The 27,469-nt window shown below is 40.7% G+C and overlaps 1 protein-coding gene across 1 annotated transcript; it reads left to right on the plus strand.

The window, feature by feature from the left end:
* Positions 1–570: 570 nt before the first annotated feature.
* elk4 (ETS transcription factor ELK4) lies at positions 571–26,206 on the plus strand. The gene is made up of 6 exons (XM_085352990.1): positions 571–762; positions 14,003–14,217; positions 18,455–19,228; positions 21,184–21,426; positions 22,928–23,047; positions 23,128–26,206. Exons 2-6 carry the CDS (start codon positions 14,011–14,013, stop codon positions 23,224–23,226), a joined length of 1,443 nt encoding a protein of 480 aa, XP_085209116.1. The 5' UTR covers positions 571–762; positions 14,003–14,010; the 3' UTR covers positions 23,227–26,206.
* The last annotated feature ends 1,263 nt before the right edge of the window (positions 26,207–27,469 follow it).

The following is a 27,469-nucleotide window of genomic DNA, read 5'->3' on the forward strand; positions in this document are numbered from 1 at the left end:
CAAAACGAGCTGGTGAAGGCTACAAGTATGTGTAAAAACTGAGTGGACACAATCCCTTTTTTCATGTAATTGCCTTGCGATTTCTGCTGTGGGGATACCAGTAGTACTGCGAACTGTGAGTAGAAACGTGTCATTTCCACTGCTGAAGTTGTTTAAATCACAAGTAAAGTACTATTGTTGTTTAGCTACAGAATATATAAATTAACTACAATGACTTTGACACACCTGCAATAAACAAATAACGACAAAGGAAGTGAGCTCAGCGTGAGTTTAATGACGCATTAACGTGCTTTTGGTAGAGCAGGATTTTTTGCAACCAAAAGCAGGTGCAAACACTGAAGATTGCACGGTATAACTTTTAAGCCGATTTAATAATAACACTGCTAACATTAAACGCATATCCAGCAAGAAAAGCGACTATTCTTACACTAGTTTCGTAACTCGAATGCGTTTGATGTTCAGGTTTTACCAATAAAAAAAAAATCTAGTGCCGCCAGCACACTGAAGCAGTTGAAGGCGGATAATTCACTGAACTGGAAGTGTACGAGGAACGTTGAACGCGACATTATTTCCTGTTCAGAGGATATCTCGTCAGTGGGAGCCAAATACAGTTTAATGTGTTTGATGTTCAGGCATTTGCTTGACGTTCTGTTTGAAACTTGTTTCCTGAGCTATGGTCGCATAGAAAGCCCTCCGGAAATGTTTGGGGAATATTTCGATGCGGCTCGACGACTCGGAAATTCAGCGGGCTCCGCGAGCGAGGTAATGTTAGCAGGCAAAGCTAACGCCAGGTTAGCTAAGTGCTAACTTAGAGTTAGCAAAATAACAGACTGCTTTGATTTGTTGGTGTACGCGGATGTTTGCGCTCGCGCTAAACGTAGCTTCGAAGCTATAGCTCGAGACTTGCAAGTCTCGAGGGGGAAAAGACGTCCAGCCTGTGTTGACGGTGACGAAACTAGCAAACGTTACCTATCAACAAGTGGTCTTTTATTTTGAACTGTGTGGGTGCTTTGCTGTGACAGGGGAGAAAACCAGCAACTCGGGTCCTAGCGTTCGCACCACACGAATAACACACCTCATTTGACTGATTTGACCTAGCTGACGTTATCTGCATAGATAACATTTGCAGCTAATGTCAGGAGTTGCATAACATTCAGTGGTAATCTTCTTCCCTGGCACCAGTTTTGACACTGTCCTATTTTTGCCCTGATATCACCGGTTTAACACGACAGTTTGGGACAGTTTGGGTGTCTCCATCCCAGCAGGTTTCGATGAGTCAGGACAGATTTATTATTCCCTGGCCCATAAGAAGCTTATATGCACACATGTTGACAGATACTGACGAGAGCACAAGTCATATTGAACCTGTTACTTGGACAAAATAACAAGAATCGCAGATGAAAAAGCCAGCAACACACAGCAGCAGCAGCGATCACCTCAGTAATAAGTTGTTGTGCGCAAGAGGAGTGGAGCTGTGACTTACAGGTACATAAAACCTGCAATAGGAGATGTTATTAAAACTGAAGAGTAAGCATGAGGAAAAAACGAGCTTCTTACAAAATAAGGCAGCCACGACCTTTTCCAAAACTACATCACTTGTAGATTACTGAGACTGGGCTCCAAGCATGATCCATTAGACTTTTTAAATAAAGCTATCATGCGCATATATATATATATATATATATATATATATATATATATATATATATATATATATATCAATCATCTGAACACAGCACTCCAAAATATAGACGGGGGTGATGTTGGGTGGCTTTTATCAATGCTTTTATTACTTTCATTTGATAAATGCGTAAAAAAATCTTTCTCACATACACACATTCGATTCTATGTACTAATGTCCTAATTAGGGCTGCCACAAACGATTATTTTGATTGTTGACTAGTCACCGATTATTTTTGCGATTAGTCGACTAATCAGATCATGTAAAACGTACGGCTTATTGCACCAGCATGTGTCTGCTCTTATATAACTATCATTAGCTTACAGCTTGATGTGTTTAAGGTATGTCCTAACTAAAAGTAAAGACAAGATGATAGGTTTATTAAACTTTTGATGAAATTTGCAGATTGTCTCAGTGGAGTTTAATAAACTCAGCTCCTTGCTATCTAAAATATAACAGGACACTGGAGTAAATTCTCGACCATCTCACACTTCTGTTTAATCAGTTCTTTTTGACATTTATTCAGCTGTGTAAAAACTATAACTTTAATCTCAGCCAAACCGATTTTCCGAGGAACAAATAAAATACTGAAAAAAGCCAAACAACAACATTTTTAAGTTATCTAAGTGACTTATATATATGAGTAGCAAAAGTCCGCAGGGGGTTTGAAAATTATGTGCTGAGAGTTCGATGTTCTGGCCGCTCTAGTGAGCCTTGAACTGAAAAACGAGCTATTGAGCTGGTGGGTAACAGACGTCTCCAAAAACGTCGGAGCACTTTTGCAAATATGTGATGTCTTGATAAACCAAGCAGATATTTGAAGTTTACACAGCTACATTCTCGCCTGAAAATATGCTAAAAGTTTATTTTGTGACCCAGAAATAGTAATAAGAGTAATATTAAAACTAGAGCTGGGCGATATGAGATTTTTTCATATCACGATATGTTTTTTTCATTTCAGGCGATAACGATATCTATCACGATATAAGCCAAATAACTATATTTGTAAGATTTAAATGTGCCGTTGCTCACAAGTAAAATGTGAAATAATCAGCAGCTTGTTTTTATTTAAATATTTATTTCCCATAATAAGTTCAACAGGGTAGATGTACTTAAGGAACATGAGACTTTTTCAGATAAATAAAGGCAAATATTGCAAACTACACAAAAGGCAGCCGCTAAAGCGTTTAAGTTTCAAAATAGAACAAATGAAACAGACTAAATTGTCAATTCCACTTAGAAATAAAGTATTAATTCTAAAAATAAATCTTAGTTTGTTTTACAGAAGAACAGACAAAACTGACTAACTTTTGTCAATATCAAATAAACTGAGAACTAAAAGGAAATTCTCAATCTCTCCTTGTTGTATAGCTTAGCTTTTCAAACAGTTTTAACAGTTACTTTAGTCTGACAAAAGCCGAATGACGAATTAGCGCTTCCAGTCAGAGACTGAGGCGACGTCCACACGTACACGGGTATTTTTGAAAACGGAGATTTTCCGTTTTCGTTTTAAAAAATAATCCCGTCCACACATAAAGGCAGAAATGAAGGAAAACGCTGCTATGAACATGCCAAAGCAGCAGGTGGCGCTAGATTCCTAACCGTGCAGAAATGTTGGCCAATCAGAAGTCTAGAAGCCTCGGTGGGAAAAAGTAAACAAAGCTGGGGCATAGAAGCAGAGTCGTATGTGTGGACGGACAGTAACTGTGTGTATATGTAAGCATTTAAACACTGCAGAGAGTAGAATTAACAGTATTGTAGAAATTCATTTCACCGAAACAATAACGTGGCGCACAGTGTGACGCATGCACCAGTTTATTGTATTTCCAGACTTGCTTTCGGCACAATTTACAGTGCATGCTACTCTGTTTTTTGTCAGACTTGAAATAGCCGAAATACCTTCACACTACGGAACTTCTATGGCTCTTCCGTTCGACAATCTCTCCGGCATTGGAACCATCATCTGTTTTCTCTTCGGTCACGCTCGGTTGATTTTTCTAGTCGGCACACTCATTTCCTCCATTACGCGCTGGCTCCATTACCCGCTGGCTGCTTCCCAAACAAACACACATGCGGCTTGGCACTTGTGCTGTACGTAACAAGTCACACGACGTGACGCTGCGGCTGTGATTGGTTCGGCTCTGCGCTACTGAATTTGGATCAGCTGACCTTTTTTATTTTTTTATTTTTTAAAGAGGACAAGAGCGGCGAGGTCTATCGCGATAGCTTAATTTCTCTATCGAGTAAAAGTTATATCGCGATACATATCGTTATCGTTCTATCGCCCAGCTCTAATTAAAACTAAGTAGCTGCCGCCATTGTTGGAAACAGGAATTGGCTGGGCCGCACTATGAATCCTGGGATAGGTTGGGCCACGAAGGATACACCCGACCCATCCTTCACATCTGGGGAAATGAAGGACTCATTTTTCGGCCGTGTTTGGGGGAGTCTTCAAATTTGGACAGGCTTCGCCGTGTCGCTGTAATGTAATTGGCCTACAAATGCGGCCACCGAAATGTGGATACAGCTACAATACCAGGCACTGCTTCTTCTTCTTTGGGGTTTAACGGCAGCTGGACTCCTTGTACATTCCGTGCTGCCATCTTCTGTTTCAGTCAGTTATTGCACTCTTAAATCCTACTGCTTATTCCTGCGTCTTTCAAGATCTTAAAAGGCTTTAAACAACTCGTCGCCTATTAAATTAGTCATCGACGATCTTGAAAGTCGACGTAATCGTGACTAGTCTACTAATTGTGGCAGCCCTAGTCCTAATGAGGGAAAATGGTCAATAGATAAGTTTTTTTTGTTGTTTTAAAAATTTTTTTAAAGAACAGCCCTTCTTCCATTTATATCAGTGTGCATTGATATATTAGTCAACAAAACACAAACCTTCTAAGCAAAGTATTAAAAATTATTCCTATTCAACAATGATTAAGTCTCTCTAGTCTCTCATCACAAGTTCTCGGTAGCAGGGTTTTCCCTGGCTCGAAACTGGCCTTTATAGAGTTCGGAAAAAGTGTCAGCTATGTACCATCAGTGTATCAGCTAAGAAGAAACTTTACTCACATTTATAATGTTGTTTTGGCAGCATTGCTGTTGGAAATAAGTTAAGCACAGGGTTCTCAGTTCCTCACATATATGGACCTGTGCTGGTGCTGAATGATGGGGCTTGACTCAAAATGCTGGGAATTCTATGATATACTACCATTAAAGCCAGTAGGAGAGTGTGTGTGGCACAGTATTTGGACAATGAACTGTACAAAAATGGAACCCAGTCAAAACCAAAACATTGCAGCTTAGCTAGTCGATCCAGTGCCTTTTGGAAAATACAGCCAGTATGGATGGAGACAAAGATGTTGTATTTATGTGCTGTTTGTGCATTTGATTCATTGCATTCACAGAGCGCATGCATTGCATTCAGTCTTGAGAAAACTCAAGAACTCAAGACAACTGAAAGACGTTGATGACCACCACAATAGCAACCTAACCAACCAGTGCATAGCTAGCTGGTTAGCATTGACTTAATTTTCAAAGAAGGGTGAGTAAATTGTGAAAAGTAAAGCAATTGTGTTCTGTGAATGAAATAATTAAATTAACGCTGGCATACAGTCAGCATAGAGCTGTAGACTGATACCATTAGTACTAGGGCTGGGCGATATGAGGAAAATCTAATCACAACATGTTTTGGCTAGAGATGGACCGATCCGATATTACGTATCGGTATCGGTCCGATACTGACCTAAATTACTGGATCGGATATCGGAGAAAAATAAAAAATGTAATCCGATCCATTAAATATCACGAAAGCACCTCACAAAACTTGCAACACCCCGTAACTCACCTCAGAACGTTAGCACGTTGGAGCAGTATGCATCACGTGATAGAGCGGCTGTGGCATGCGGGACCTGTCGGTGGTCTGGATAGCATGTGGAGCTTCGCTAGCAACCCGGCATTTCATCTCCGATAAAGTTATCCCGAGAGAAGTAAAGCAAGTGTGTAAGTCCATCTCTGAATGTTTGTAAAGCATTCCTGCGTTAAGCTTAACAAACGACTGCCTCTTCTTGCTGCTACTTCAATCATGAAACTGCTTAACGATCAGCTGATCGGCTTTTCTGTCGCGAGTCCGTGACTCTAGTTTGCTTTTGGCCCACTTTGCACCAGAAAGAGGAAACCAGCGGCTGAACAACAGCAGCACGTTTAAGCTTGATCAGCTATTGTTAGAATGTATTTAATATTACTTTCTACTCCAGGATCTTTTTCTACGTAGCTGACGCTGGTAACTGTGCAGGGGCGGATCTAGCAAAGTTTAGCCAGGGGGGCCGATAGGGCATGAACAGGGAAAAGGGGGCACAAAGACATACTTTTCTTTCTTATTCTCATTTAAAATGTCTAGCTTTTAATAAATAATTATCTGACACCCAAAGTTTTAATTTGATGTAAAATGAATAGAAGTCAATTACTGTATATAGTAACTATTAAGTCTAATATATATACCCTAGTAAGCTATAGTACTTTTTCCTTTGGGAAGGTACCATCTGTGCAGTCTGCAATTTTGTTGAAGAAAGATGTTGAATCTATTTAATATTTCTTGAAAAATAATTGATTTCTGTGCATTTTTTTTTTCACACTGCATCAAATTAAGGTTGATTACGTCGATTAAGCATCATGAGGTGGAGCGTGAGGGGTGGTTCCCTATTTTTTATTTATTTATTTTTATTGTTGCTGGGAGTTGGAACCCTATTAGTTAGGTTGCTTAATATATATGCTAAGTACTCTTTAAAATACCAGAATAGGGAGGATGGTGTAGGTTTAAGTTTATTAGATTGATCAGTATTGCTGAACTATGAAATATTTTTTTTTGCATACAGGTATAACAGAATAGCTTTAGTGTAGTTGTTGTTTTAAACTTGAGTATGAACTTATACAAAATGCAGCAAGATATTTAAAAAACAGTTTTGTTGATTAAAAAACACTATATCGGATTCATATCGGTATCGGCAGATATCCAAATTTATGATATCGGTATCGGTATCGGACATAAAAAAGTGGTATCGTGCCATCTCTAGTTTTGGCTATATCATGATACACCGTATACTAATGTTGTTTTTAACTACATAGTGCCGTAGAATTCAGGAGACAAAATAAAACAATTGAAATTAAAAAGGTGTTCTTTTTGCTTATATAAAAATTGTAAAATAAAAAATGTGATGACCTCAAATTACAGATCTATACAGTGAGTGACTATAAAAACACCTGACCAAGAACAGTCACAAGTATCACAGCTGATTTATTTAACATTTTCTTTGGCGTGTAGGGAGACGTTGACATGCCGAGTTTAAAACAGTCTTCATTTTGCAGTGGATGACTTTTCAGCTGGTGGAATAAATTCGTGGTACAGCTACCTTTTGCAGCAATAGTTTTATGGAAAGCTTTGCAAATGATTGCATTTTGTTTGGCATACTCCGTATGAAATCCGAACGACAGCGAGTATTCCCTCGCATGTCTGAAACTCCCGCAGTCTCCATATTTTTCCCTATCTGGTAGTATATAAGCACGCATGCTCAGCGTAGTGTGCTAGGTAGAAAATGTCCTGGTTCGGAGGGGGAATTAATGATGCATTCACAGCATGTGATAGAAAAAACCCCAAAGCTGATACACTGCAGACAGCTTAATATTTCCAATTTATACGTGATGATTACAATAAAGCCATTTTAACCATTGTACGTGGAAAAACTTACAAATATGCATGAAGTATATTCAGTATATTGCCCACCCATAATTAGTACTACATGATTAATACCAGCTTACTGTTGGAAACCAACAAGCAAAAGATCCTGTTAGGGTTAGGCGCTAGAGCTGGGCGATATATCGAGTTTTTAAAAAATATCGATATATTTTTATACGAGATATAAGATGTGACAATATCTTTTATATCGATATAGTCTATGTTACGTTATAATTATACTTGTGGAGCCGCAAGTTTGCCTCTCTTTCGTCCACTTTCGTCTTTACGCAACGTTACTCGGCCTCACCTCTCCTTCACTGAACACAACTCCCCTTCCTCCCCCATCGCTTCACCTGCAGGAAGAGACAAGATGGACACGGCAAATCTCCGTTAACGAGTTACTGCGCATCGCCCCGTGCGTGGGGCTGGACGGCGTCAACGTGTTAGCTAGCTAACCACGCTAACGAGCTAACTACGCTAACGCCATGCAGCCCAGAGGTGCTGCACGGACTAAAATCCTTTCATTTTCTCAAAAGTTGACAGCGCGCCTTATGTATGAATTCTGGTTGTGCTTGATGGCCGCAAACCGATTTTATGTGGAACACGGCGCTCAGCAATCTGTCAAAAATGTTTTAGTACGACTTTGGTAAGCTACGGAGCTGCACCGCTTGATGGATTGTCGGAGCATTACGGCTGAGCCTCGCGGAGTGATACGTACTGTGCTTCAACGTAATATTACCCTACTGTGTATAAGGACCATAAATGGCACCTGTTAAGAGACGTGGTTGCGAAGCGGATTTCAAACTCCAGGCTGTCAGTCACGCAGTACAAGTTGGGAACAGAGCAGCTGTGAAATCTGTCTTTGTTATTGTGCTCAGCGTCTTTTAGTTTACATTTTGACTGCACAATTGTGAGCTTTTTGTTATGCACAAAAACAACATTGTTTTCTTTTATTTATGGAGCATGATTATTTAATAAATGCTCATAATTTATTTTTGAGTAAATTTTATGTACATCTGCTCTATGTTAATAAAAGTGCCTGTGTGACATCTGGGACACAGCTTTGACTAAGAACTCTCTTTTTGTTCTTACTTTATGGCTTTAAAAAAATATATCGAGATATATAGCTTATATCGCCATCCAGCTAAAAAATATCGAGATATGAATTTTGGGTCATATCGCCCAGCCCTATTAGGCGCTTTTGCTTGTTGCTCCACTGCCTTAAATTTGATGTCATTGTTTTGGAATGAGAAACTGTCGCACGCATTCCAGTGGTGATTAAAATAATTGATAAGGCTGCAGGCATTTAATAATTCTATTTTTTTTATTCTATTGGAAACAGTTGTCCATTCCCCTTGCTTGTCACCAGACAATCGCAAATTACTGTTGAACCTTTCTTTTAACAGTAAACTAATACCAGAAAACCAAAATATACTGAACATGTTACAAGGAAGCTCATCATTCTATTGCCCTATCTTTGATAAATGCTGCGATTAGCCTGACCCAGGCTGCAAATGTGCTGTAAAACCGTGCATTCTAACATGGGTGTCTATGGAGATTGGCTACGTTTTGGAGCAGGAGGGCCACATTTAATGTGCCTGATGGTCTTAGTTGTGCAGCTCTGTTGTTAACGAATCTTGCTACAATTAGATACAAGTTGTAGAGCAGCTTGCTTGCTTATCACATACATTTTCCGCCCTCCATTTCAGATTTGTTTAGCTACATTTACTCTACACTTGCACGGTCTTTTGCTCTTAATATGCAGTGAAAAAATTGAAAGCATTTAGCTTTAGACTGTTGCTTTCCACAGCACAGCAACTGCACGAAAATTGTTGTCATAGCATTAAAGTGTGAGAAAGGACCAGAGATTCCAGGTTATTGTTTTCATAATTCTAAACAGGTTGAAAAAAGGTTACATGAAAAGTAGGATGTTGTTATAATGAAACGGTCACCTGCCCCCAGCCAAATAGAAAGAGATTGTCCACTCTTTTTTTTTTTTTTATGTCCAAAAACTGCACGAGTCCAGAGAGTTGGCAGGATAAGGAGCACCGGAGACAAAGGGCAGCTATACTCTTGTGTACTTTTAGGGTTATGTGTAGTATCCGCTCACTCAGTATACATTTGTTCCTCTCCTGTCTTCACTATAGGACTTGCAGCAGTGTCACTCACAACATGAACTCAGCTGATTTTTTTTCTAATTCCATAGAAGCCTTTTCCCTGCTGAGAAAAGGAAGTTCTCATTTTTCTTTTTGAAACCATATAATTAGGTGACCCTTGAGAGATGCACCCAGCTGAGGTAACAAGCAGGAAGAACTATAGTTAGGCTGTCTTGGCTGGTTTGAAGTAAGATGTACCAGTTGCCTGTGCTCTTGATTTCAAGACCACAAAGCATGGAACAAAAAGAAAATAAAAGTTGGTGCTTACAAATATGTGAGTTGCAATGTGGAGAGAGATGGCAGTCAACAACATTCTGTACACTCCTACATAGTCCTAATTAGTTATAGTGAGGACACCTGTGTGGGTGTGCCGCCTGTGTTTGTGGGCTGGAATCAGAGCGCACTGTCATATCAGTAAAGTCAATCACAAGTATGAAAGAAAATCACACCGAGGACATGATCTGAAAATTACAAAACAATACAGGAAACCAAAGTGTTATCAAAAGTCAGCCTTTTGATTGTTACTCAGTTGTTTGCAGTGTTGTTGAAACCGCGATTTATCTGCAAATAACAGGACTCTTTTCTGCTAAATTAGCATAATAAGCATATTCACTTGGTGTTTTTTCCCACCATGACTCAAAGACAGTCAGAAACACATGGGCCTCAGCAGGCCTGCATATATCTAATATGTAAATGTGGCAAAAATGGAGTTTGTGCAATTCTACTGAGCTTGAAAGTCAATATTTGGTATGACAAAATCAGATTGCTCTTTTCTGTGTTCATTATTCCTTCATCTTTGACAAGATCCCCAAATGCAGTTCCAAACCATGACAGAGGCTCCACCATGTTGTACAGATGCCTGGAAACACACACTGTTGTACCTGTCTCATGACCTCTGGGTATTTGGTGATGATTTAAACCTAAGATTTGAATCCATCACTTCAAAGGTCCAGCTGCTTTTCAGTCCAGTTCCTGTGTCATTTGGCATACTTCATTCTTTTCTCCCCGTTTCTCTTCCTTAAGCATGTCTTAAAAAGGACACGCTACACACCAAAAGATCATATAAGTTATCAGTTTTTGGCTAATAACACTTTTACTAATTGGTGCAACAGTACTATTTTGTGTTTGTCAGTGATGGCAAATTCTGTGTGTCTGAAGATAGAATTATATATTGGTTCTTTGCTAAATTCTCTTACGCTGGTTCATCCTTTGAGTTAGGTGCCTTTTGTACTTGAATGATTCATAAGTCATAATAATAAATCCTAACCCATTCCTCTGAAAATGGTCAGGTAGAAGGACTGGACTGAAAACAAGTGAGTGAAGTAAAAATTTGAAAGACATTCAGAAATCCTGGAGAACTATTGCTCAAGATTACTGGCTTTTTGGAGGCCAAATCTAAAGAAATGAGAGCTGGCTTGAGGCTTTTGAACAGTACTGTACGCCACGGTATGAGGCTATAGTGAAACTGATCGCTTCATCACACAGCCGGTAAGGATTGGACAGAGTCAAATCGTTAAGGCTGTATGGTTACACTTTTACGGGTGGCAGTCGTATTAATGCTGCTACCACTGTCATTGCTACAGTTATTGTGTTATTTGGGGGATGCACACTTCTGATGGTGACCACCTCAGACTTTACCCTTCTTTAAAATTGCTGTCTACTTAAAAACCGGAGTGCAGTTATTTGTGGCTGATTTGTGAAGTGATATAACCACCGTTCCTATGATGGCAGTTCTACATATAACACTTAGATGTAACTGAGTAGACAGTTCTTAAAGTCATTTGACTGTGCCAGGGCCTCTGACTCACCGTCTTTATCAGACAGTCCATGTATGTTCTGGTAACAAAATAATGATCAAATTCACTGTTGTTCCAAGGCAGCTGGCAACTGTTAAGGTGGAATGTTTTCCTACATATAATTTAGTGCATGAGTTGGCAGCTTGAGTTGTTCTGGCTGTTTAAATGCTCAAACATCTTTGTCTTTTAGCTTTAAAAAAAGATACACAATTAAAAAACAAAACAGGGAATCAATGAAAAATAACGACAGTAAGAAGAAAATGAGACAAGAAGAGAACTATCACTGTTGCCTCATAAATGGACACTGGTCAAAATGGTCAAAAATGAAAGGGTGCCAGATCTTTTCTCATTCCTTCTGTTTCATTTTAAGAAAAAATCCACTTGCTCCAAGTCTTAGCTCAACTAGCCAACAGTGACCATTAGGGATGGGTACCGGTGTCCGGTGCCATGATGGCACCGGTTCTGACATAAACGGTAGTAACCAGACCGAAAAGCAGCGCACATTTCGGTGCTTTATTACGGTGCTTTTTTTTCCTGAGCTGTGATACACTTCTAGCCAATCATTTTACGTTTCCGAGGATAGTAGGCGGGGCCAGGTACGTACGTTCTGTTAGAGCAGAGCTACAGATTAAAAATGCCCAAGGCGAAGCGGTTAAAAGTCTGGCTGTACTTCACAGCAAAATATGCAAACTCAGCAGCCTGCAACAAGTGCTTTAAGCTGATACTGTGATACTGTCAAAGGAGGTAACACCTCGAATCCGATGAAACACCTGGCGACGCATAGCGTTTTTTTTAAAAGCCGAGAAATGCGCCGTATTTGATAGCTTGCTGCGAGACCTCACACCGAGCACATCTACTGCGGGTGGGTTGCCTGTTATGCAACATCCCCCAAAAACACGAAGAGGAGAGTCCTGGCCCCTAGCCCTGCCAGTGTAGCAGAAATGATGAGGATGATGATGGCAGCAGCAGCCGTTCTTCTCTGCGTGAGTAGCTAATTTACGTTGAGTAGGCTAACCACGTTATTACATTAATGCATGTAAGGTGAACTAGCAAACATCATCATAGCTACATGCGGCTGTCTTCTTGTTTGATGGCAGATACTCCCTTCACCCTGGCCAAAAAGGCTAAAATGACCAAAGAAAAAGAGGGAAACGGCTAAACATGAGAGGTTTTTGGACAAAGTTTGTGTTTTTTCCATTGTTTAAGCACTGTTTCCAGCCAAGAGTGATACCATATATGCTCTATAGCTGCAGAAAAGGATAAGAATATGAATAAGGGTGCTAATTTTAGTGTGAAGTGGAGGCAGTCACTTATCACTTATACTTATTATACTTAGGACTCACCTGTTTTTCTTCTTTGTACTTTTTGAGGGTGTTCAGGCGACTGTATCCCCAGAGAATGGAAAACAGTCTCAAGTTTCTGGGAAAGACCAAGAATGGAATTGTGTGTGGGATCCTTTTTTTTTTTAAATTTTAGATCCTTTTAGGTATTTTTTTTTTTTTTTTTTTTTTTTATTAAATTGTTTAATGTAAATCCAGTATTTGTGTTAGTGACCGTTTCTATTGTAGTTTATAATACGGAAAATTGTTTTGCTTGTCGTAATTGCCTTTTGTAAAATTTGGAAACAGCCCTGTCTAGCAAAGCGTGGGCCATTAGCAGCAGGGTAGAAATAGCTGCCTGCTACCCAGTCGGGGGTTGCTGCTTGTGGATGTCACAAGTGCTTCATAGTCCCGCAATGTTGAACACTACATTAAAGGCATGGTACATTAAAAATAACAAACGCTGGTCTGCACCAAGTTCTTCCTCTCTGGTCAGTGATCGAAGCTTAGCTGCTGTCAATTCAATTCACAACACGGTGCAGTGCAACAACATATCAGACACTTTTTTTAAATCACACACAGAGAAACAGTGAAAGGCATGAAGTTTGATCATCTTTATAAAAAAACAAACCCATAAAAGTTCTTTTAAAGAGTCCTGGGGTGAGAGAAGGAAGACAGGACAAAAGACATGCTGTGGAAGAGAGACAGAGGTTAATAACAGATATGATTCAATGCAGAGAGGTCTATTAACTCATATACAATATATACATAAACACCTCTGCAGATGACACACCTGTGCATATCCTGGGCCCCTTCAGCAAGTGATTTTCCATTTAGTATGAGTGTGTCATGGTCGTAAACAACCGCAGTCGTTCAGAATGCTCCTGCTCACCAAGATATGAAGACGAACCAAAGTGACTGTGTTCTCTGCGTATTAGAAATTTCCATCGAAGATTTTTGACTCAGTCCAGCTGGTAAAGAAACAAGTCTTCCGTTTATTCAGCAGAGTGTGTGGCTGCATTATTATCTAGCAATTCAGTTCAATTTTAGTTATACAGCGCCAAATCACAACTACAGTCGCCTCAAGGTGCTTTATATTGTAAGGTAGACCCTACAGTAATACAATGGCAGAACCACACAGGTGAACAGTGCTTGTAGCAGATATTCCACCTGGTCCTGTAAAAGCTGTAAATCTTTAGTTATAAGATGTAATATAATATAAATTGGGGCCACATGTCTGTGGGATCTCAGTATTTGATTTAATACTGACCCAAAGCGTCATTTTTTTATTTTTTATTTTGTCCCTGCCTTGTTTTTTTTTTCAGTGACAGACATGGACAACTCCGTCACCCTGTGGCAGTTCCTGCTTCAGCTTCTGTTGGATTCCAACAATGAGCAGCTCATCTGCTGGACCAATGACGAAGGGGAGTTCAAACTGCTGCAGGCTGAGGAGGTGGCCCGGCTGTGGGGAGCCCGCAAGAACAAGCCCAATATGAACTATGACAAACTGAGCAGGGCACTCAGATACTACTATGACAAGGTAAGCACGTCTATAGTCTTCTATCAGGTGAGATACATCGCAGCTGAAAGCTCAGGGTTTTTTTGTTCTTCAAGTAACAGTTATTACACTTTCAGTTCATTAAGACTGAACATAAACCATTCATTGTTCTTCAGTATTCTTAAACATTCAACCAATTGCAGGCTGGTGTTCATGTAGGCCAGATGATGTCAGGATATGTTTTTTCCTGTGGCTGATAGGGTGGGTACTGTGTGGTTGGTGGGCTACCAGCTGCTGTGAGCCTTAACTGCCTTGAAAAGTTGTTCTTTTGTTTTGTTTTGTTTTGTTTTATTATTATTTGGGTGTTTTAAAAATCCCCCTCACCCAGCTGAACATGGCTATTTTAAAGAAGCTAGCAGAGGCAAAAGGGCTAAAGCTACTCATAGCCAGTCACAAGCTAGCAGGCTAAGTACAGGCAAAGGATCAAAGTGGTTATGAGGAGAATTATAGAGACAGGTGAAAAAGAGAGTAGCGTAAAAGTCTCTTTATCGAAGGAGTTTATAAACATACTGCAACGTGATACGAGTTACTGCCATTTGTTTTGCTGTACGAAACTGTTGCACCTGCTTCTGTGTTGTAAGCTAAAATATGTCAGGTCACTTGTTTTCAGAGTTTGTACCTCTTACAGCAGGAGAGCAGTTTATTTTCAGTTGTTTAAGTGAGAACTTGTGAAAACTGTAAAGTTGAATCATTTCTGTTATTGTGAAAATAAAACTTTTTATTGAAGAAAAGTTGTTTTTTATTTTATTATAGGTTTTAGAAAGAAAATCGGGTATAAAAAGAAGATCTGTATCGGCGGGATGCAGTTACAACAAATCAGAATCAGCCAAGAAAGTTGCAGTGATTGCAACTGTAATAATCTGAATCTGAGACTGGTCTGTTACTGGTAACTAGAGCTGGGCGATAGAACGATAACGATATGTATCGCGATATAACTTTTTCTCGATAGAAAAATTAAACTATCGCGATAGACCTCGCCGCTCTTGTCCTCTTAAAAAAAAAAAAAAAAAAAAAAAAAAAAAAGAAAAAAAAAAAAAAAAAGAACAGCCAATCCAAATTACGTAGCGCAGAGCTGAACCAATCACAGCCGCAGCGTCACGTCACGTGACTTGTTACGTACAGCACAAGTGCCAAGTCGCACATGTGTATTTGTTTGGGAAGCAGCCAGCCACCGTACCGCCCGGGTAATGGAGGAAATGAGTGTGCCGACTAGAAAAATCAACCGAGCGTGACCGAAGAGAAAACAGATGATGGTTCCAATGCCGGAGAGATTGTCGAACGGAAGAGCCATAGAAGTTCCGTAGTGTGAAGGTATTTCGGCTATTTCAAGTCTGACAAAAAACAGAGTAGCGTGCACTGTAAATTGTGCCGAAAGCAAGTCTGGAAATACAATGAACTGGTGCATGCGCTACGTCCACACGTACCCGGGTATTTTTGAAAACGCAGATTTTTCTATGCGTTTGCACCTTTTGTCCACACGTAAACGGCGTTTTTGGTCACTGAAAACGAAGATTTTTGAAAACTCAGTTTTTGCATTTACGTGTGGACTAGAAAAACGGAGAAAATGCAGCGTCAAAGGTGTGCGCATTTTTTGACGTCACACTGTGCGCCACGTTATTGTTTCGGTGAAATGAATTTCTACAATACTGTTAATTCTACTCTCTGCAGTGTTTAAATGCTTACATATACACACAGTTACTGTCCCTCCACACATACGACTCGGTTCTGCTTCTATGCCCCAGCTTTGTTTACTTTTTCCCACCGAGGCTTCTAGACTTCTGATTGGCCAACATTTCTGCACGGTTAGGAATCTAGCGCCACCTGCTGCTTTGGCATGTTCATAGCAGCGTTTTCCTTCATTTCTGCCTTTATGTGTGGACGGGATTATTTTTAAAACGAAAACGGAAAATCTCCGTTTTCAAAAACACCCGTGTACGTGTGGACGTAGCCTCAGTCTCTGACTGGAAGCGCTAATTCGTCATTCGGCTTTTGTCAGACTAAAGTAACTGTTAAAACTGTTTGAAAAGCTCAGCTATACAACAAGGAGAGATTGAGAATTTCCTTTTAGTTCTCAGTTTATTTGATATTGACAAAAGTTAGTCAGTTTTGTCTGTTCTTCTGTAAAACAAACTAAGATTTATTTTTAGAATTAATATTTTGTTTCTAAGTGGAATTGACAATTTAGTCTGTTTCGTTTGTTCTATTTTAAAACTTAAACGCTTTAGCGGCTGCCTTTTGTGTAGTTTGCAATATTTGCCTTTATTTATCTGAAAAAGTCTCATGTTCCTTAAGTACATCTACCCTGTTGAACTTATTATGGGAAATAAATATTTAAATAAAAACAAGCTGCTGATTATTTCACATTTTACTTGTGAGCAACGGCACATTTAAATCTTACAAATATAGTTATTTGGCTGATATCGTGATAGATATCGTTATCGCCTGAAATGAAAAAAACATATCGTGATATGAAAAAATCTTATATCGCCCAGCTCTACTGGTAACACCACTTAAGTAACACAAAGAGTGACTAGTGAAACAGACTTAGCTTTCAAAGGTAACGGAGGCAGAGGGTAAAGAGCCAAAAGCACACAGTTGTGACAATTTCTCAATTTTTTTCCTTAGTCTGAAAAGATTTATATACCCTCTATGGTTTTTGGACTCCTCATTTTGAAACGTGCACTTTGGAGCCAAAGCTGACCATATTTATAAACTGTACAATGCAGAGAACTACAGCGGTAAGTAACCGACTAATAAAATGACTGAATTTCACTGAAATTGAAGCACAGACTTATTGAATGGGTTTTGTCTCCCAGCGGGACGTTATTTATTGAATGGGTTTTGAATGGGTTTTGTCTCCCAGCGGGATGTTATTTATCAAATTAGGCCATTAACATACTCAAACCCTCAAATGTGGTCAAGCGATCGAGTTCTTTGACTCCAATTAGCAGAGCTAAGGCCTAACCATAACCGCATCTGTCAATCCAAGCTGACATGCTCCTTACTGTAAACCTCAGTAAAATCCAAACAGGAGAAGTAAAAACAAAAACCCCTCAGCTACCATGCATTTGTTGTGAAGGAGTAAAATAGCCATTAGTTGGAAAACCATTTTTAAACTGGGATGTAAATATGCTTTTTCACGATGTCAAGTTAAGGCTTTTAAACTGGGAGTCTGTGGTGATCACTTTGCTTTTGCAGCCAGGTTCAAGTGACCTTTAGAGGACCTGCAGTTTACTCATGGTAGTGTCATTCAGCTTCAGAGATGGCACCTTGGGCTGAGGGCCATACAGGTTCAGATCATCTCTGATTTCTCTAGTAGAGATCAGCAATAGTTTTCCCACTAAATGTGCAGCACAGTCTCCTGGCCTTGTTTTCTAGATACTGATGATTGTTTTCAAAATAAGATAATGCTGGAGTATATGACATTAGCACAGTTAATCTATGATGAATCACTTGTTCTATTCTTGTCCTATTTCTCGAATTTCAAAAAGCCCCTGAGGTCAGATGAAGCAGAAGGGAATTTTAAATTTGAATATTTAAAAATGCTCCCCGGCATGTTGTCCGGGAGGCAGAATGTTAACTACATAAAGACTCACATTCCAAAACGTGTACTGTAAGTTTGATCACATTCTGATGTGTGTGAAATCAGGTGTGCAGCTGTTGTGTGTTTTGAAGCAGCAGCTGGAGACTCGGAGGTCGTTTCTTCCAGGCAGCTGCATCAAAGAGCAACCATTCCAGAGTATATACAGACGTATAGAAAAACAGTTTTCAGTAGTAATCTGTGACACATGTGGCACCATGATTGGCTTCAAAGCAGTAGTAATGTCACCGAATCATTCCCACTTCCTCTTTAAGTACCACACTTGGTTGTCTACAATAAGAGTCAAATGCATTTTTGAGTGTGGGGAGGGGCCTTTCAAACCTACTGCTCTGTGACATGTTGAAGAGAAGGAGAGAGCTGTCTGTCTCCCACTCTGCTCGCGGTTTGGCTGAGTCTCAGGCTGACCCTGTGGGCGTGCAGGGCAGGGCTGGTCTGGTATGTTTGGCTGCAGCATTCGTGGTTAGTAGATTCGTACAGACAGGAAAGACGGATCTGTCCCACGCACAAAGCCTTTCTGTGGTTTGACTCTATATTTTTTCTTAGAAACATACTACCACAGTCTCACACTGCACTAGCTGTGTGCGTGCATAATTATCACGCTGTGTTTCTGTTTTGTAGAACATCATAAAGAAGGTGAACGGTCAGAAGTTTGTCTATCGCTTCGTGTCCTATCCTGACATCCTCAAAGGAGACGTCGCTCGAGCAGAGGGCGTGGATGCGGGCGCAGGGGGTACCACTCCACTATCGAAGAGGGCAGACGACATTGTGCAGGAGGCCGAGTCTGGCGACAGAGCCAGGGTGGGAGTTAGCGCAGCATCTCTGGCCTCCAGCACCAAGCAGTCGAACCGCAATGACTACATTCACTCTGGCATGTACACGTCCTTCACGCTCAACTCGCTGCAAAATGGGCGGCAGCTCTTCAAGTCCATCAAAATAGAGAATCCAGCAGAGAAGATGGCTGAGAAGAGGGCTGTCACTGCCGCTTCACAGGGCCAGGAGACGCTGCCTCAAACGCAGCAACCCACTGCTTTGCCCTCGGTCATCAAGTTCGGAAACACCCCTCAAAAACCAGCACCAGCACTGCCTCCTCAGGTTGCTATAGAGCCCGGCCTCATGCCCAGCCCCTTGGATTCTCTTCAAACTCCTCCCCGCAGGGCTGAAGACATCAGCACACACTCCTCCCTGCCACCACAGACCATTTACTCATTCGATAACATCCGCCCATCAGAACCAACGTTCAGCCTCCCAGATCTGACCTCAACCAGCCCCTCGCCCAATCTAGTGCCAGACTCTTCCCAGGAGCTGGTGATTGACAGCGACATTGAGTCTGGATCTTCTCAGCCCACAGACGCTCAGGCACCGGAGCCCACAAATTCTCAGGCACAGGAGAAGGCAAGTATACATTCAAACGCAGAGAGACAGTCACTCTGCTCAGTGGAACAATCACACATCATCATAGTACAGTACTGTGCAAGAGCCTTGAATCATGCCTCAATTTTAGTTATAATTAAAACTGAAATTATTAAAATTTTTCTTGGAGGTGCAACGATTTATTGAAACATGTGCAAACAGACGTGGAAATACAGTACACATGAGATTGTACAATTTTAAAGAGCTTGAAACTCCATATTTGGTATGACCACCTTTATTCGTCAGCGGTACTTTAAGTAGTCTTTAGGAAAAGTTCTCCAGACTTCTTGAAGGACATTGAAAGCCCTTGTTTGGATGTTGACTACATTTTGTTCTGTTTCTGTTAAAATGATCCCACGCTGCTTCAGTGCTGGCTCTGGGTGGGTCACTGACTGATAGTAGGGCTGTGCGATATGACCAAAATCTCATATCCCGATATATCGTCCCGACAACGCTATAAATCACAGAAATGTAACATTTTCTGTAAATTCTGTGAATCTCGGGCAGCTCGACCTGCGTGAAGTGTTCTCAGCTGCGCGTCATGTAGCTGGAGTCGAGTGTTTTAACTGATGCATGAAACGATACATTTTTAGACATAGTTTTGGGTGCCTTGAAAAGCGCTATATAAATCCAATCCATTATTATTATTATAGTTGTAACGGCCGCCGTTTTCTTTGTATTTATTACACGGCGTGCTGCGGGGAAAAGCCTGTTCTAACGTTTGAGTCTAAGGTTTATTTTGAGCACCTGACGGCTCTTTTTTACTTCTCATCCATAAACTGTCTCCATACTCTTTCACGTGATTCTTGCATAGGTGGTAGAGGTTTGCCGGGTTTCAGTCTGAGGTGGGAACCGGTTTCCTGTATAATTTGCATAGTACAGTTTTCTGGTCCATGGCAGACTTTTCATAACCAAACCATGTACATGCTACAGAGGGACACGACCTCTGCTGTGTTTAACAGACTTTGGATGCTCACTGTTGGCAGTTTTGCCAGCCTTTCCTTCCCAGAACATGACCTTTAGATACTGTTCATCTGCTATAAGTAATTTTTTTGCCCCTTCTTTTTGATATGCCAAGTTTGCAGCTAATAGCTCTTTCTGAGTCACCTTGCAAAAAGTGCAAAAAGAAATAGGATTGCCAAGTTTTCTGTTACATGTATATACAACACTGTTTATTTATGTGCCTTTCTTTTTTGCTTGAATGATTCATAGGTCAGTGTTAAGCGACTAAAGAAACAAAACCAAAAAAAGGACTTGGGGAAAAGGCAGCCAATGTCTGCAGAAAAATCTTTGACAGGCCTTCAGAAAGTCTGGAGAACTCTTGTTCAAGATTACAGAAAACCACACAAAGTCTGGAGTTTTACACAGTACTGGATATCATACATATTTTGAGTTTTCAAGCAGTTCATTTTCTTTAAAAATGGTAGAACTTTTTTAATAATACAGGATATTTGATTTAGTTTATTATGTGTGTTTTTATATTGATAGTAATAAAAAGAACGTCAAAGTGTATTTTAGAATTCTGCAGCTGCTTTTTTGTGATGCCTTAAATACTGGTGATAAAACAACTGACTGGATTACTCCATAAATTTTACAGTCCTGTCAAAGTCTGACTTTAATCTCCTCTCAGCGCTACACTCGATGCACCTTTACCAAGGTTATTATAGTTAAGTAGAACTCAGCTAAAACTTTGACTTGTCTGTTAGAATATATCTTTTTGACGTGGTACACCTGACAAATACCCCTCCATATAATGAAAAGTAGAACTAATTGAAAACAATAAACACCAATTTAAACTAGATATTTTATAAATAAAGTTAAATGGAATGAGCATGCCCACTAAAGTCACTATGGACTCCTGTTCTAGTTCTCTTTGGCGGGGTTGTGTTGTAGTTTGAATATGTCAGAGAAAAAACAGAGAACCTGTCTTTGAGCAGCAGATGGAGAGCAGCGTTGTCCTGTCTGGAGATGAGACCAGCATGTTGGACACTGAAACCAGTTCCTCCTCAGTGAGCAGCAGCACCACAGTCAGCACCCAGAGCTCAGGAAAGGCACGCAAGCCCCCCAAAATCCTGCACCTCAGCCCACCAGCTCTGCTCGTCACTGCCTCTGACTTCTCCCCCATGAATCTCTGCAGCCCCTCACTGCCTACTGCCTCGCTCACACCAGCAATGCTTCAGGTGAGTTCACAGAAACGGCTCAAACAGGTAGTGATCATGTCCAGCAGGGGGCAGCAGTGCTTCAGGATTAACTGATGCTCCCTTGCTTTGTTGTGTGTTCCTGGTCATGCTATTTACAGATCACATGCCTGCGTGCGCTGCTGTATAAAATGTCACAGTCTGTTAGATGTAATTGTGTTGTTGATTCACTATTTGTCCCCCAGCAGGCCAGCCAGGTCTGATCATGAGATCCAGCTCAGACTGAGTTCATGTTTTCTCTGTTCGCAGCCTGTGATGGAGTCAGAGCTGCACTGGTGGCATCAGAGGTTTTAGCTGTAGTTTATTTTTAATGCATGGTGATCCATCCTGTTATTTCCTGTCTTTCTATAAAACTAGATCAAAATCCTATCCAGATATTTTTAGACTGAATGGGGATCTTTTCAACTAAAGCAATGTGTGAGAGGTCTCGATCACTTTTAATAACAATGAAAGAGTAATTTCCAAGGTGTCATGTAAAAGCAGTTTGCTTCTGTTTGAATGTCTCTTTATGTTTTCAGGAAACTATTGTTCTTTTTTCTGATGTCTAACATAATGTCTGTGTTGTTGGGTAAAGAAGTTTTGCCACTGGGGAAAAAGTCTCCTACGTCACACAGCCTGGGACTTGTTTGTCTCAATTTGGTCACTTGGTATTTATTATTCTGTGTATTGTCTTTGAATGTGTCAGTGTGTGTCCTGCCTTAGACATCGTCATTATATGCCACATATAGTGTAATAACTGAAATAACACAAATAGAAATGAGTAATGTTAAAAGAGTCATGTGAGCAAGACGAGCCTGTAGAGATTCTCTAGAGCTGTTCTTGCAAAAGCAAAGTGTGTTTGGCACCACAAAGGATTCAGATCACAATTCTGATTGCAAAAACTGCCAGACAATAAACAAAAAAGAAAACCAAGTGAAAGTGCTTTGGCACTAACTCAGTGGTAGTTGTTCCTTTGGTTTGTGATTCTCTCTCCGTGCCATATCAGATCATATATCACATGCATATTTATTCATTCAAGTAGCTGTGGATGTGCAGATTCTCTATGATCCCCTTGGGTATCCTGCAGCATCCTAAGCATCCTACTTCCCGGACCTTGATAAGGTCTATTAGTGCGTTGTAATTGCATTCTCAGGGTTCCTCCGAGAAATACATGCTGCTGCTGCTAATGGGCAACACTGGAGTCGAACAAAAGCATCGTGATCCTAACAGTTAGACTAGAAATAAACTCCAAAAATGCAACGTGACACCTCTGTGCAGCACAATGACTAGAAAGTCATGACTCTGTGTTTTTGCATATTTGGATAGTGAAACAGTGAAGATGGAGAGGGAAGACATGCAGCAGGCCGCTGCTCTCTCACTGAGCCAAACTGACACCCAATGTGTATTTATTTATTTTAAAAAATCTGCTATAAAAACATCTTTATCATTTATGCACATTAATCTCAGTCTAGTTTAAGTGTGGGCCTTGTTTTGTCCTCCTTAGACTCCAACGCTTCTGCTGACTCCAAGCCCGCTTCTCTCCAACATCCACTTCTGGAGCACGCTCAGTCCGGTCGCTCCACTCAGCCCAGCCACGCGACGCCAGGGAGGCCACCTGTTCCAAGTCAGTGCCGCTCTCTGCTCTCAGTCAGTCTTTCTGTATCTATCGGTGCATCTAACTCACCCCTTGATAATCTCTTTCAGTTTCCGTCAGTCGTCACCCCCCAGTTCCAGATCCCAGTGCACAGCATGGACGGGACCAACACACCTGGCCCCATTTCACCGGACCCTCAGAAAACATAGGAGTAGCCCGTCTCCTTCTCCCCTCAGTACCAACACATTTGGACCCAGAAAGCCAGACACCTACTCTTCTCCCGCTCCTACTCCACCTTCTCCACCCACATCCAGGACGATGAGCTGAGTGTTTATTTCACATCACTCTGGTGCTTTGAAGTTCTCTGCCACAGGATTCACACTACGCTCAGGTGTGTGGAGAAGTGTCGGCAGGCCTGCTGTGTGACTGCTTTGCTGTGCTCGTTTATTTTCATCTTCACTATTATCTTAATAATATCAACACACTTAAACAGAGTCTGGCTTTTTTGGGGCTCCTTGTGTCACAAAAGTTGAAAGAAAGTTGTTTTTTGAAACCCCTTTTTTATGGAAGCAGATGTGCACGTGGACTGAACCCTCAGCAGCTGCAGTCTTCATACCTGGACACACGGAGCAGCTGAATCTTTCCTTTTATAGACTCAGACCTTCTTTTCTCATGCTAAAGTGTTCTTGCCAAACACGACACCGGGCCTGCTCACAGTGATTCTGTTTGGTTTTGTGCTCAGTCCTTAACTTTTCCTCTAGTTTAAAGGATTTATTTCAAGCTGCATGTTTACCTGCAGCTCCTCTATCTTTCAGCCAGGTCTCAACACAAATTTAAATGTTAAGCCTAGCTTCAGCTGCTCTGTCTTATCGTAACATGTGGCCATAATCCAAGCTGAACCATGAACCTTGCCTCGGTGTATCAGCTCTAGTGAATTGTGCGTCTCTAGTAGAATAGGTCTGAAATCCAGCATGAGCTGGTCTGCCTCCGGTTGGTAAAGCTTTCACGTGGGAATGAAAGAAAGCGAAGCCATAACTCTTTCTCCAAGCAACGACAAATCCTTCATTTGTAATTCAGGCATCATGTTAACGGCTCTTACCATAAGTGTCTCAAACAAACCATGTAAGAGAAAAGCCAAGAGAAAATAGCATAGCAGCCACTCTACTGCCACTCCAGCAGAAGCCGCTAAAGCTCAGTGATTAATATGCATAACATTAGTTCAGTATGGATGAAAGCTCACCTGTGCCAACACCAGTTTATCATTATCTGATGTAGTTATGCAAAAGACAGGTGATGTGGAGAAGTCTCCAGTACAGCATTAAAATGTATGTTTACAGCCTCTTGTTTCCTAACACTGAGGCTTCAAAATGTTTAAACCAAAACCAATTGGCAATGTCGTGGAGACTGTGTCCATCTTCTCTGTACAATTTGTTTAACATGCAGTAAAAATGGCAGACATCATATATACTGGGTTATTCTGTCAGCTGAGCTGGTGTTTTTAAAGACGTAATATCTTTGAGCTGATGTATTAGTTGATCTTTGGTGGGAGCTGAAACCAGAAGGATTCTTCTCCCAGGAAACATTCCCAGCATCTTTTACAGCCTCACTGATATCTGACGTGTTGCTTGGCGTGTCAGTGCTGTTGTTGGTTCCCAGCACTGGCTGTTAGTCATCTGAACATGCAGTGACGAGCCAAAGCATTTATGGTCACCTCTCATCATATGCTAATGAACCTTCATGTGCCACAGTGCACACCTGCTGTGTTGGGGATTATATCAGACAGTTGAAGGTGGTTTGTTGGTTACTACCCCACACGCCAGCCTTGGTGTTCCATATGTGTTGTCGCTGGCCATTGTAAGAGCTATCTGCTTGTTTCTCCGAGATTTACTAGTTCGCAGTTCGCTCACAGTACCTTTAAACACACCCCAGATTATTCTCTCTTCATGAGAGCAGCCATCATGTTGTGGCTCATCTGCAGAAAAGCTCCTTCCCCCTTAGGACCCTCTATTCGCTGATCAGCCATGAGAGGTTTGCACCTTCTTTGCCACTGATTTTAAAGCCATACGTCTGAGTGACAGACTGAAATCCCAAAGGTGGTAAATCCCACCTTTCTATGCTAAACATGCAAATTGTACATGACATGTTTACACAATACTTGGATAAAACACACTGAATTTTGTGTGTTTACCAGACTTTGCACCCCAGGGATGGATGTTGGGGAGTGGGGGAACTTACTGCTCATTTCTGCTCAACTAACTGACCCCACTGTCCATCAGAGTGATATATGGTGCCTTACCACAGCCGCGCCCACGTCTCTCCCGATACTGGATGGAGGTAAAGCGATGGAACAGTATACCACAGCTCTCCTCTTCGCTTTTATGCCATATCTTAGACCAAACCCCGGAAGTTTGGAGTAAAACTTCACCAGGGATGTTTTGTGCACAAGCACACTGCAGCTCAAATGTGCCGCAGTGACCTTCTGGATGCTTTACTGTACATACGGACAGCAACATGCACAGCATGTAAAATGTAATCAGGCAGTGTATTAAAGTTGGCAGCCATGTCTGTTTCCAGCCTGCTTCTCAATGTTCTACTCAGAAAGTATATGAATATATATAGAAGACCTGTTTAAGCTTTTGTTTGTGTGTAATCTTCTTTATTTTCCTGTAACACAAATAGAATTTTAAGATTAATTTCTATTTTTGTAATGGCCAAGTAGTTAGATGTCTCCTATGTTGGGTTTTCTGATTTAATGTTCTCTCTGTGCATGTGTTTCCTCTTGTGGATTTAGGAGGAGGTGGCAACGACGGCCCCGTGGCGATGTTGGCCATTTTTGTTTTGTTTTTGTAGGGAATCAAAGCCTTATGGGATAAATCTAAATCTGCATTTTCTATGTTATGTGTTTTGATAATAGTGCTGATATTGTAAATGCAGATGTTGTGATGAAACGTTTGCACTTAAATCTTCGGGGTTCCTGTAGTATTGGATTCTGTCACTTTTCTATGCCTCAGAGTTGCTCTTTGAAATGTTGTTTGCTTACTGAGAAATGTCTATTTTCCCAAAGGGAGGAAACAATTATGCACTTGGTATTTTATATGGCAAACAAGAGTTTAATCTTTTACCGTGTATCAAATAAATTTACAATAATTTGTAATCAGGCACTGCCACTTAATATTTATTTGTATGACTTTATACCCAATAGAATTGGTAAGCTATATTGCATATTTTTGCAGTAACTTTAATGAAAAAAAAACTATGAAATAGCTGGAATGTGACCTCAACCTCAACTCCATTTAAAATTTCCTCTTGGCCTTTTATTCATCGACATATTTGTTTTTGTATTCTGATTTTATTTTATTTTTTCCCCCCCTTGACTTTTCCTTCAAATGTAAAATCTTGTTTTGGACAAATTGAGCCCCTTCTTGCTTTGTATTGTCCAGTTCTCCAACTGTTTGATGCTTTTTTCAAATGTTTACAAGCTGCTTGTCTTAAGTGGCGTATTGATGTGCGAGGAAGTGTTTATATCAAAAGAGTTAGGTGAGACCAATAATAAAAGATCTCTAACTGACTGCTTCTTTAATGTCCGCCAGGAAACAAACACGCGCATACACTCACACAAATCAGTTTCACTTTTAAATGAATTTCACTTTCTAAACGTATTCAGACTCAGAAAAAGTGAATTTAATTTTATTGACTGTAAATGATCAGGAATAGCCTCTAAATACATCGATTCTCTGTTGTAATTCCAGTAGTGCTGTAGTCCAGCAGCATCAGCATCAAGCTTGAAAACATTGCTACATTGTCTACATCACCACTTTGAATACAAGTTGTTCCAGACTAGGTTATGTGCTTAAGTTACCACATTGATCTGTCCAGTTCAAACAGTGAAAGCGTCTCGACTGAAAACTCTTGAAAGACTTTAAGAATGAACCTTAATAAACTCTCAAATATTAAGAATTTAATGTGCCCAAAGGTGTTTTGGCATGCAGACTGAAACAGCCAGGGATCAAACCACCAACCTTCTAATTAACAGATGACCTGCGCTGTCTCCTGAGCTACAGCCACCTCAGGTCGCTCCTGAATGAAGTGTGAGAAGCTTCTGAGCTGTGCTAAGGACACAACAAACTGGACTTTTGTTCTGTGATCCGGTCCTCTTTTCAGATTAAAGCAAATTTTGTACTTCATTTGAAAATCCTGGAGGAAGAGTGGAGAGGCAGTAAGTCCAAGGTGTTTGAAGTCTAGTGTAAAGCCTGTGATGACTCTTGCACCATGTCCTTTGCTGGTATTTGTGGTGGTCGGTCCACTATTATAAAGTCAAAAGCCAAACTTTGCCGTGTCATTTCAGAACACTTCATGCTTTAATCTGTTGACAAGCTATATGGAGATGGACTTTAGCTTTTCAGAAGAACTTTACCAAATGGTTTTCTGGCCATATTCCCACTGGCCAGCCAA

Source organism: Diplotaxodon limnothrissa, linkage group LG5 (genome assembly GCF_057381915.1).
Source record: "Diplotaxodon limnothrissa isolate DT_005_m linkage group LG5, D_limnothrissa_male_GT1.1, whole genome shotgun sequence".
In the NCBI taxonomy this organism is placed as follows: domain Eukaryota; kingdom Metazoa; phylum Chordata; class Actinopteri; order Cichliformes; family Cichlidae; genus Diplotaxodon; species Diplotaxodon limnothrissa.